The following is a 12203-nucleotide window of genomic DNA, read 5'->3' on the forward strand; positions in this document are numbered from 1 at the left end:
GTTTTTATTGCCTTCTCCCAAGCCACAATGTTAAGACTTGGATATAATATTCAGGTCTTTGCTGCATCCTTGCAGCTCCCAGAACTGAAACTGATTTTTGCTCAGGGACTGGGCTAACACATTCCTTCAACTCCAATCACTTAAAAGCTAAGGAAAAAAAAATCCATAAGCTAAAAATCTTAAGTTATTATCATTTGTAGCATGGATGTGAGTGTTGTAGGCACTTAACAGACAAGGCACTTGGCAGCTTTTCCCAAATTCTCTGTATTCTGTGTGGCAGCTGCTGGTGCATCTGGGTTTTGCAAGAGCTGTAGGTTGGAGAGCACAGAGCATTTAACCCATCCCTCATCCCAGGGAAGATTCCTGCTTTTTCCTCACATCAGCCAGCCAGATCCTCATCACTTGTGCTTTTCTCAAGTGTCCAAGGAAGTGAAGAAATCATGGAACATTTTTCTCACTTGGCAGTTGTTTTAATCTCTCAGCAGCGTGCCCTGTGGCAGGCGTGTCCCTGTGCCACTGTGAGCGCAGCACTCTGAGCTGTGCCCTGTAAGTGAGGCAGGACTGGAGGCTGTGCAGTGCTCGGTCCCGCCGTGTCGGTCACTCCCAGGAGCTGGCTCTGTCCCTGGCATGGACAGGCTGCTGCTTTCCTGGGCACAGCCAGCCTGGCAGGGCAGGCACAGCTCCAGAGTCAATCACAGCACACGTGCCCAGCTCCAGGAGCCCACTGCCAGTCCCCTGTGTGGCTCTGTGTGTGGCTGGGCTCTGCAGCTGGCAGCCTTGGCCTGGGCTGGGGGATGGAGCTGCAAACACAGCAGGGCAGAGCAGGGACACCAGGCTGGTAGAAGGAAATGCAGCTTTGTGCCTCAGGCTTGGGACCAAATGGGCAGGGAAGGGCAGACCTGGGGAGCACCACAGGAGTGGCACTGGGTGAGGTCCCCCCTGGCAGCCCCACGTGGCCTCTGGCTGGGGCACAGTGAGGGTACCCCACTCTTCTGGGGTACAGCCCGGGGCAGGGACACCTGTCTGTGGGGCAGTGACAGCTCCTGGCTGGGGAGGTGGCACAGATCTTGCTGAAATGAGTTCCCCTTCCACCTGAATTGTTTCAGAGCTTCAGGTGCATCCCTGGCGTTCAGCTGTGCCTGTGTCCTCCCAGCTGAATCCTGCTCTGCCTCCCACCCTGCGACAGGGACATCAGGACATGGCTGGGGGTCCTGTCCTGGAGAGGACTGTACAATCCAGGGCCACACAGAATGTCCTTTTCAAGCAGCTCCAGTTGGTTCGTGGAGCCATTTTAGGCTTTAATGCTGCTGGTGCAGGATGGTGACACCAGAGGCTCAGGGCTGCTGTTTGTGATGGAGCAGGGAGCAGCTGGGGCTGCTCAGACCAGGATGGACTTTGCTTTTTCGCTGTGTTTAGAGCACAGTTGCTCTTTTGGAAACTCACCCAGTGCTTTCAGTTTGGAATGGAAGATAAAGCAGCCAGGCCCTCTCCTGGAGCCAGGCAGGACAGGAGGAGCAGCCCCTGTCACTGGAGGAGGTGAGCCACGCTCCTCCCGGCTCTGGGGTGGGACATTCCCGGGCTGTGCCCACCCAGGCCAGCACCCCTGCTCCCCCTCTGCCCCCCTTGCTGGCCACAGCACCTGGAAGTTCTGTGGCTGCACACGGAGCTGTAGATGGTTCCAGGCACGGTGTAAATCAGGGCAGCCTCATCAGCTCAGCAGCAGATTGCAGTTTGTTGATGAGAACATACGCTGGCCCTGCCTATTCCCAGGGATTTGACCTCAGCTTAGCATCTGTCAGGATGAGGAAAAGTGGTTTGGTGCAGGGGCATAGCAGCAGTTCAGAGGATGGGCAGCAGGGCGAGGGGATTGTTGGCTCTTCCCACTTGGATGACAGTTTTATATTCCATCAGAGGAAGAGAAAATATTTGTGGAAATTGGTGTTTTGAGAAATTAAATACAAGAACAAAATCTAAACCAGATCCAAACATTTTGCATTTTCATAGAAGAAAGTAAAATAAGAATTTTTGGGCTCTGCCCTGCAGATTTAACCCTGCAGAGTTGGGAACTGCAAAGCAATGCCAGTGGTGGTGAGTGGAAAAGGCAGAGCCTGGACTGAGAGTCAGGAGTGAACCCCAGCAGAAAGGAAGGTGTCTGTGCAACTCTGTTTATTTTAACTCAATCTACTTTACATCAACACAGGCTCTTAGTGTGTCTGAGTAGTTTTAACTCTTCCTGTGATCAGTACAGGCTAATGGCCTAAAATGTAGGTTTAGACATTAAGAATGGAGAAAAACTGCAGGTGAGACAGGCACAGGTTACCTCAGGGAGTTAACTGAGACCAGGCTGGGTTGTGGGGAGCTCTCTGGTGACCCTGAACACCCGTCACAAAGGAAAATCCTTCCAGGATCTGTCTACAAAAATTCTGCACAACTGTGAGTGTAAAATAAAGTCATTTTTGCAATGATGATGAGCTGGGTTTAATTTGGTTAATAACTGAGGCAGTTAATCCTGTTCAGGCAAGGATCAAACCAGTTTCAGTGCATCTGTGTCAGTGCTTTGCATCTGTCTCACTAGATTGCTTTAAAATAGCTTGGCTAGAAAAGAAAGTTGCTTGTACTGTACAGCTCCTTAAGTGGGGCTCACAGCTGCCCCTGCTCCTGCCTCCGTTCTCTTCCACAGGGGGAAGCTTTAGGTCAAGCTCCCCTCTGGCTCCCTTGTTTGGAAGATGAGGGTGGAGATATTCATGGGGAGAACTCATTCAGGAATCCCCACGTCACATGAAAAACATTAAAAGTGTTTCAGGCCAGGATGATTTCCTGGGTCTGACTGGCTGGCATTTCCAGGAATGGCTCTGCAGCTCCTTCTCCTTTGGCTGGCAGCCAGGCTCTGGGTCCCTTTGCCAGGATTTGTGCTGAGCTGTGGGCTGGGGGCTCGGGCAGGAGCACAGGAGCCCCTGGAAGCTCAGCAGGGCAGGTGGAGCCAAGGGAGGGCTGCAGCTCCCGGGTGAACTGCCAGCAGCAAAGCTGACACTCTGCTCATTGTCTTCTTTTAATTAATGCATTATTCAGCCAGGCTGAGACACTGCTCTTCTGAGGGCTGATTTAATCTGCAAGGCTTGTTGCCACCGTGGCTGCCTTGCTCCTGCAGGTAGCAGGGTGCAGAGACACTGCCATTCCCAGGCACATTCCCAGTGCAGAGCTCCCATGGCCTCCCTTCCACTGGGACAGCAGTCCTGGCTGCCTGCTGAAAGCCAAGCCAGGACTCTCATCTCCCGTGGCATGGGCAGTGTTTCCATCTTGGGAAGCCACCTCCACCCTGGTAACCCCAGCTGGCTCTTAGCAGACCCCAGCAGCTCTCACAGACTCCCTGATACCCCTGCCTGTGTCTGCAGCAGGGAAACTGAGGCACACAAAGGCAGAGCATCCACACCAACCCTGTGTGAGAAAAGACAAAACCTGTTTTTTTCAGTCTGTACCTACTCCAGGTATCACTGTGATATTCTGTCAGCTCTTGCTGTACAGAGATTTATATGAAATCGTTTCTATTCCATTGAAGCAATTTTCAGAGATTAATTTTTGAGGGTATTAGCATTGATTCCTGAGCACACGTGCTTCCTCCTGCTGCCAGTGGTCCATATCCAGGGAAAGCTGCATTGTCTGAGCTGGAGGAAAGCTCACTTGCCCTAATTTACTGAAAAAATTAATTTTAGATTTAAAATGGGGTTTTCATTTATGAACCCCGCTCAATCTGTTCTTCACTCCTGAGTCTTCACCCTGACCTTTCCCTTATCTGAAATCCTCTGGGCTGTACACTGTGTTCATTAGTGAAACTTCCAGGAGGGAGCAGCAGGTGTGGGCTGTGGATAAGGACTGCATGCACGCTTGGCTCTGTGCTTATCCAGGTACCCTGGCAGCTCCTGGCTGTAATTTAATTTAGGGCAGTGCCAGGATTTGGACTTTTTAAAGAGTTTTTCACAGTTTGTAAGTTTTAATAACAATTTTTACATCAGCTCTGGAAGTAGCAGCCCTTGGCATTGCATGGAGAATGCAATAATGATACTTGCACTTAAAAAAATGAGCTGGAGAAGTGATGCAGTGCACCCCAGTACTGCCAAGTTTAATCCCTGCTCGTGGAGCCTGGAATGGTCCAGGAGAGTCAGGATGGTCCAGCGAGGTCCCTGGGGCTCACCTGGGTTTGGTGCAGAGCTGTGCCTCACTCTGCTCTGGGGGAAACAAAGGGGTCATTCCCAGAAAAGGCCGTAGAAAAAGAACCTCCCATCCAGCTGAAAAGAAGGCTCCCATGAGAATGATATGCTTTATATCCATCCCTAGAAGACACTAAAACCTATCTGGCTAAAAGGCAAACAGCAATTGGAAGAAATTAGCTTTATGTCCTGGTGCCAGCTATGGATTAAAAAACCACAAACAAACTTTAAAATGCTTTGAGCTTTTCTTCTTTAAGGGAAGTTCAGCAGCAGCAAAAGAATATTTTCCCAACTTTATTCTGATTATAAATTTTGCATTCTTTGGATATTGCTTTTTAAGAACATCATTTTGTTGAACATCATTCAGCCTCCAAAGTCAGCTCTTCCCTATTAAACTGAAGCCATTATACAGGCCAGTATGGTTAGACAGAAGGACAAATCACAGGAAAATGTAGTTTAGATGCTAAAACACCTATTTGTGTTTGTCAGGCTCAAAGTCATTCACCACTGGTACCCCTCTGTAGTTTCAATTTGAAATTCAAAACTTGACTCCTGCAAATGCCTTGGCTCAAATTGTGGTTGAATGTTAAGTGGTGTCTCTGAAGCGAGACTAATCACACGGAATGATAGTGGATGTTTGCAGGAATGGGACCTCACAAAAAGGTTTAGAAAAATCTGCTGCTAATAACAATGTTCTGTTTTAAATAAAACCTGCAGAAGAGATGAGTGGCATCTCAATAAAGATAGGTTTCCTGTGGATTGGGATTACATTCCTAGAGGAAAGTCTAATGCTTATCCAGGAGAGCAGAAAAGTGAAGCTAATTATAAGCAGAAAGAGAAATTGGCCAGTCAGATGCACTGTGTGGGTGCTGTGAAAGGAGGCAGAGTGAAATATTCTTTCAGTATAAACACTGTTGAAGCAGTGCCCCATTTTTCAGGGGTGCTTGAGTCAACTCTGCCCCATCACTGCAGCTCAGCTTTGGGGGTCAGGGCAGCAGGTGGAGAAGCAGCAGTCAGTAACAGCCATGCAAACCCATGTATCATAGTGTTAATTGTGCTGGAATATGGGATTGTTCAAACTTCAGAAAACAAGTGCATTTATGACATCAGTGGCTATTTGAATTCAACTGTAAATTTGGAGTAGATGTGGGTAATCACAATCCCTTCCATTGCTAACTCCTTGAGGTTCTTAGGAAATTGTTTGTTTCCCAGTGATAGACAGCGTGGTCATAAAGCACAAAGCAGTGGCTTCACAGTCAATAAAAAGTGAGAGATATCTGGGTTTAATAGCTCTGAAAGGCAAACATGGCTGGAGTGTGGAAAGGGCTGGAGGCAAAGCTGTGACCATCCTCCTCTGCCCAGCCAAGGAAACAGAGTCAGCCAGGCCTGGCTGGGACCAGGGAGAAAATGTGACCCAAGAAAAGGGCACTAAAAATAATACAAATAATAACTGGGAATGGAAAACTTCCTCTAATAACCCATGGGAAAATACTCTACCTGCCCTGACTGGGCACAGTGGCTTTCCTTTCACAATTTGTTGAGCAGTGAGCAGGGTGGGTGGTGCTGGGATCCTGTCAGGAACGGGAGCTGTAAATGTGGAGAAGGGGTGGGGTGGAGGTCACACACAGTGCCTGGGGACAGTGCCAGCCCTGCAGGGGCAGTCTCAGCTCTGGCTGTGCCATGCACCTCTGTATCACCTGCTGCACAGAGGGAGCAGCTGGCTGCAGGGAAACAACTCCTTGTGCACAGAGGAGTGAGCTACGAGCTCGCTGGAAGGAAGCTGGACAAACCCTGGCTTGGACAAAATGAGCTGAGACTTGGATGTGCAAGTTCTTCTCGGTGGCAGTAAATGCTCCCTGCAGCAGTGTTTGAACACTGAGTCAGTGGCATGTGGCTCCTCACTGCCTGGCACTCCCTGGGGACGGGGACAGAGCAGTCCCAAGGCCCTGGTCTGCAGAGTTTCAGTTTCTTTCTGCATCTCCTGAGCCACACAGGTGCTCAGTCCAGAGACCACAGAGAGGGAGAGGGCAAGGAATGGCCTGTGCATTCCAGATCTGTGTCCCAACAAGTTTGTGTTTTTATGACACCAGCCCAATCCCAGTGGGACAGGGGCACAGTGACACTCCCCATGTCACTTTGGGAAAACACAGTTATCATTTACTGAGGTGAGTGTGGAGAATCAATGTGCAGCATGACAGTCCCACAGGCTACAAGGTCAAACGTTACCTCATCCCTTGATGCCTGGCTCATTTCCCAGTCCTGCACAGACCAACCATCTGGAATTTCAGGTTTGGGACAGGGGGATTTCAGCTGGGCAGTTCCCAGCAGACCAAGCTCTTTTGCTGAGTCCTGCTGTCTTTGCTGCCATTGGAAGCTCTAGCAGAGCTGTGCAGGGTCCTTATGTCAGCTGGAGCTGCCACAGTTCCCAGCAGAGCCAGTGCAGGCTTGGTGGGTTCAGTACCTCCTTCCAGAGCGTCCCAGGAAAGTGTCTGAATGTGCAACAGAGACTGTTCCAGTGCTGGGCTGCAGGGAGAGCCTGAATTCTCCCTCTCCCACTGCCTTGGGTCTGCCCCGCTCTCCACCCAGTGCAGGTGTGAAGGCTCATTCCAAAGTTCAGCTTCTGCGTTTTCGTGCCTTGCCAGGGAGATAAAAGGGTTGGTAAAACTGTAACTTGACCTTAGCATTTCGCAGCAGCCGCTGAGATAAGCTGCTGAAGGAAATACAGAGAGCAAAACACGGATGGCTCTGGGGAAGGGGACCCCACAAGGCAAGAGCTCGGTGTGAGGAGCCACGAGCGGGGCTCGGGGCAGCCTGGCTGGCAGGTGGGAATGGCCCTGGATTGCTGACTGGCATCAAGGCTGGCGGGCACTGTAGTTTTGCTCTGCCACACAAAGGACCCTCGTACTGCTGCTGCTGCAGGTTTGAGAAGGAGAAGATTGACTGAAGCTGCCTGTTATTATTTTTGGCTACTCCAGCAATGTATCAAAAACCTGACGCTGGGTTGATGCTGGTGCCCTACTTTATAGAAGCCCTGAAAAGCAGATCAAGGACAGCGAGCTTGTCTCTCTGCATGGCATCTGCCAGCAAAGGGTGAGAAAACTTCAAACTGCTGGTGGGGGGAATGGGGGAGGCAAAAATGAGGCAAAATGTGCTAAATCCAGAGCGCTGTTCGCAGACTTCAAGGGAAAGGGGGTCTGCATGTCCTCCACTAAGGAGGGAAGGTGGGGCAGGCAGAGACTGGGGCGTTCTGCTGCCAGCGTGGCTGGTGAGCTGGTGCCATTGTCCCCGGTCACACTGGGGACCAGTTTGCTCTGGAAGGAAGAAGGGACCCTCTGGCCTTAGGTGACCACGCTCCTTGTTAGCCAAGCCCAGTAATAATGCTGCTTCACGTTTTCTGGATGCTTTGGCAGTGAGAGGGTCATGGCCACCTCTCTGGCTGAGGAGGAGGCACGTAGGGCAGGCTGTGCAGAGTTAGTGTTGGAACTGGGCAGAGAACCTGCGAATTTTGACTGGTTTGTTGGTGCCGTGCACGCTGGCGCTGGCTGGAGGAATGGTCTGTCTGGGAATCCGGCTTGTGTGTCCCTGGAGGAGGAGGCGAGACTTGTGCCTGCTGCCTCGGGCAGGACCTGCTCCTGTGACCTCCCGCTCTGAGACCTGCTTCCTTCTCCTGTGCTCTGGGGGAACCTCGACTATTCCTGTCACCTGGGGATGTTTATCGCTGTTGGCGTTTGCCCCTCCAAAGCTGACCAGCGTTTGCAGCCCAGGTCTCGGCTTTCTCCGCTGATCCGGAGCTGCCTCGCGTGAGCTGCTGGATTTGTGCTTTGCTGCAGACATGGACAGCAGCCTTTGAAAGGTGGAAGAGGAAGCAGCCATCAGTAAGAGGCAGGGGACAGTGCCATGTGGTGGTTTTTCATTTACTAGATAGTCCTACTTTGTTCTTGATGAGTAATGGAGGCATTTGAATACGCCAGGATGACAGCAGCAGTCTGGCTCTGGGAACGTGTCGGCGTGGGCTGGCTGAGGATGGTGGCAGTCGGGACAGTGGGACCATGCCGCGCAGCCCTTCCGTCTCCTCTCCGCTGCCTCACATCTCCCTTGCCGCTCACCTGCTGCCCCGGGCCCCGCGTTCCGTGAGGCCGCCCGGGCCTGAGCCCCGCGCCCCCGGAGCCCGCCGGGGAGCCCGGCCCGGAGCCCCCCGGTGAACGGGGCGCCGATGCGGGCGCGCTCGGCGCGGGGTGCGGACCATGGCTCACGCAGGGGCCGCCGGCTGCTGCTGCAGGCGCTACTCCCTGCTGTGGATCGCGCTGCTGCAAAGGTCAGTGACTCGGCTCTCCGAAACGGGAAAGGAATGCGGTGCGCGGCCGAGGGCAGGGACAGGCGGGCGGGCGGCGCCGTCCCTCCCCTCCCGGTGCCGGGCCCGGGGACGCGGCGGGGCCAGCGCTGCCCGGAGCAGCCCTGGCACGACCCGGGCTCCCGGAGAGCTGCGCTGTACCCCGGTTTATCGCAACAGAATGAGGGCGACGGGCGGGAGAGGCGGCATGAGACGAGGGGTGAGCGGCTCGGGGACCGCGGGGCGCTGCTGGGCGGCTCGGGGATACCCCGGGCGGCGGCGGAGAGCGAAACGCACCCGCTGCCCCCCAAGGCGAGCCCGCGCTCCGGGGGCGGCGGGCCCGGGGCGCTCTGCCCAGCTACAGCGCAGCCAATGGGGCCGCGGCGGGGCGGAGCGGCGGGGCCGGCCCGGGGCGGGGGCCGGGCGCCCGGCCCGGCCCGGCCCGGCCGGGGATGGGCGGCCGCGCTCCGTCCCTCGTTCCGTGCGGCCGCGGTTTGTTTCCATCCTGGGCGGCGTTTCATCATCCGTGCCCGGGCTCGGCAGCCGCGCTGTGGAGATGGGCCTTGCGGCTCCATTTCCGTGTGCTTGGTCCAGGAGGACACATCCTGCCTCGCCTTTGCCGCCTTGTCCAGATTCCGCCTCCAGACTGATGTTACACAAAATTTAGGTGATAAAAATGAAACCCCTTATCCTCCTGCGGAAGGTGGTGATTCTGGGGTCAGCTGGGAGCAGCCCGGGAGCCCTCCCGTGGGTGCTGGCAGGGAGCGGGGGCTCTGCCTCGGTCCCTGTATCCCGGTTCTGCTTCTGCTGCCACGGACGTGCCCCAGGTGTTCGCTGGGGCCCTGCGGTCCCTGCCCGCTCCAGGGGCCGGTGCTGCGGGAATGACTTGTTCCCAGGGCTGGGCTGTGGCTGGGGCTCCGGACTGAGTGCTGGATCTGTCAGTGCTCTTTGCATCGGATGTCCCCAGACCTGGCACTGTTAGGTTGGTTTAGGCTGATGTGATAAAAGGGTTTTTTTGATGTGTTCATTTCTGTTGAAAGTGTCATGTTGATGCCATTATGCTTATGGGAAAGAGGCTCCTTGAAAACATTTTTGATGATTGAAATTAATGTGTATTTCTGATCATCCTGCTCCTGATGCCCTCTCCTCTTGCATGTCACAAATGCCATGGGTGTCCTTGCTGGTTGTCCTGTGCTGGGCTTGCAGGCTGCCCCTGACAAACTTTACAGTGGCCCGTTGTTAAACAAATACCCATGCTTAGGTGAATGTCACAGGCTGAAATCATCCTTCAGGTTTGCTCTGGCAAAAACAACGTTTGGAATCTGGTATGAGCTGACAGAGTCCTTTTGAATGTAATTAATCCTGCTGCCAGTTGAAACTGAGAACAGTCTGAAAACAAGGGCAGGCATTAATAAGTTTAATTACATGTCCTTTGTGTTGCTCAGGGAAGGTGTTGCATTAGTGAGGGCAACCTGTAACGCCAGGTTCCCATCCTGAGTCTGCTGAGCAGAGTTTCCCAGGCAGAGATCAGGGGAAGGGCAGGAGAAAGCTCAGGGCAGCAGAACATGGAGAAGGGTGTGCGGCTGCATGCTGAGACTTCATCCCCACGTCCTCTTCTACAGGAAAAAAAACATTCTTCATCTTCTGGAAGCCTGCGAGTTCTCTTGTGTGCTGTTGGTGGTGGTTATTCCCATAACATCGCTTTCATATTTATTTGTTACATTGAAGCAGGACGAGGCACAGGGGAGGAAGGGATGAGAACTCCCAGCAGTGGTGGGAGGTCAGTGGGAAGTTGGCCCCGGCGGGGGGGTCGCACAGGCCCTGGGGAGAGCTGCTGTGGAGGAGTGGGAGGAAAATCAGAGCAGGCTGGGCCCTGCAGGGTGTAGTTCCAGAGTGAGCTGGCAGCAGCGAGGCTCAGGAGGGGCAGTGGCACAGGGCAGCTCCCGGGTGGAGCTGCCAGAGCGTGGTGGGTGATTTACTCCCATCTGCGACTGCTAAAATCCTTCTCCCATCTGATGTTGCAAATCAATTTGCTGGAGTTGTGCACTTTGTTCTCAGTCATAACAAACCCTAATCCCCGGGCTGGAGACAGATTTAGATTCTGTCTGTGCTGCGTGTGGATCTGCCGGGCTGTTCTGCTGCTCCTGGGCATGGAGGACCCCTGGAGGGGGTCAGGGCTGCCCTAGAGAACCTGCCCCAGCTGGGCACAGGAAAGAGCTGTCAGCCTCCAAAGCTGCACACGGGGAATCTTTCCTGGCCAGGAGAAGTGTCACAGAGTCAAACGTAATTTGGGAGCTCAAATCCTTCTGACACTGGGGAAGCGTGCACGCTGCCAGCTCTGAGCTGCTGCCAGTGGGACTTCTTCAGCTTAGGGCCTGGACTTCCTTCAGAATTCCCCAATCTGCTCATGTTCTCAGAGCAGAACAGTAGGAGATTTAAGAAAGACTTTTCAGTGTTAACTTTTGTGTCTGCTCCATCCCTTTGCAGCCACCCACCAGGTTCTCTGTTTGTTTCTGTCTCTCAGAAATAATCAGGAACGTTTTCATCATAAAACCACAGGAGCAGCAGCCGGGTGGTTTCAGGCAGGTGAGGCTCTGAAATGAGGACTGACAGAGTTGCCTCAGTGCAGCTCTGTTTGCTGCCTCCATTGCTCCAAACCCAGCCCTGGAGCTGGGTGAGGAGAGGATGGATTGCCTCTCCATCCTTGTTTTTGCAAGTCTTCCCTGCAGTCTGCATGGTCCTGGTTGGATTTGGTGGCACTCAAGTGGCTGTGGAGGGCACAGGCAGAGGGGATACATCCCTTCACGTAGTAATGTTTTATGACTTTTATTATTTAGCACAACAATCCTCTCTGATTGCTCTCGGGCAGCAGAGCTCTTTCTTTAATAACCAGAGACTGGCTGCTGCTCCGCAGGACTCGCCAGGTCAGTGCCGGTAGCAGTAATGTTATTTCTCTTTAGAACTAATGTGGTCTTTTATGAGATTTTTTCCTCCCCCCTTCATTTCAACTGAACTTTAGGCAAGTAAAAAGGGATTTTAAAAAGGCCCTTGGCAAAAAGAACTGAATGTGCTGTTTGGAAAGAGGGTTCCTGTTGTGAGATGGCTCTGGGCAGCTGGCCGTTCCCAGCATATTAAAACAAAGGTGTAGGATTGGAATTGGATCAGCTGATGTAAACTGGGACAGGACCTGGAGTACGCAGCGAGTTATTGGAGCAAGAGACTGGACAGCCCCACAGGCAGCATCTTCACAGGGAGGGTACGATGTGAGCAAAGGACCTCTGTCATCTTGGACATGTGTGTGTTCACTGTCAGCAATGGTGTTCCAGCCCCTTTCCCTGTTCAGGGGGCTGATGGCCAGCACAGGTCTGCAGGGACTCAGCTGTCCCTGTCGCTGTGGGTGCTGCCCTCAGGCTCAGGGGAGCAGCTTGTGGCCTTTCCCTTACTGCTGGTGTGAGGGGAAGTCTGTGGGAGCAGCCATAGGGACTGGCAAATGTTTTCCAGTAAATGGGCTCCTGCCACAGTGCCATGTCACCGAGGGACACGAGTGCTCTCTGCCCTGGGACAAGGATTTGTGTGCCCTTTGAAGGCAGGGCAGTGGAACAGGGATGGGGCAGAGCCCTGGGAGGGGGGCTCTGCTCATCCTGCCCTGCCAGGGCTGCTCTGGCAGA

The 12203-nt window shown here is 53.4% G+C and overlaps 1 protein-coding gene across 11 annotated transcripts in view; it reads left to right on the top strand.

Moving 5' to 3' along the window:
• Positions 1 to 12203, top strand: part of LOC120512343 (DAB2 interacting protein) — a 156917-nt gene that overhangs the window by 105655 nt on the left and 39059 nt on the right. Inside the window, exon 1 of one of the 11 annotated variants that reach the window (XM_039730514.1) lies at positions 6962 to 7295. The exons of 8 other annotated variants lie outside the window; for them this stretch is intronic. In XM_039730514.1, the coding sequence (XP_039586448.1) occupies positions 7183 to 7295 (113 nt within the window). In that variant the 5' untranslated portion in view covers positions 6962 to 7182. Of the gene's footprint in view, positions 1 to 6961; positions 7296 to 8159; positions 8521 to 8597; positions 8756 to 12203 lie in introns of those variants that run through there. 2 more of the 11 variants (XM_039730515.1, XM_039730516.1) reach the window with 2 other exon arrangements.

This window comes from Passer montanus, unplaced genomic scaffold (genome assembly GCF_014805655.1).
Source record: "Passer montanus isolate IOZ18808 unplaced genomic scaffold, ASM1480565v1 scaffold73, whole genome shotgun sequence".
NCBI classification, from domain to species: domain Eukaryota; kingdom Metazoa; phylum Chordata; class Aves; order Passeriformes; family Passeridae; genus Passer; species Passer montanus.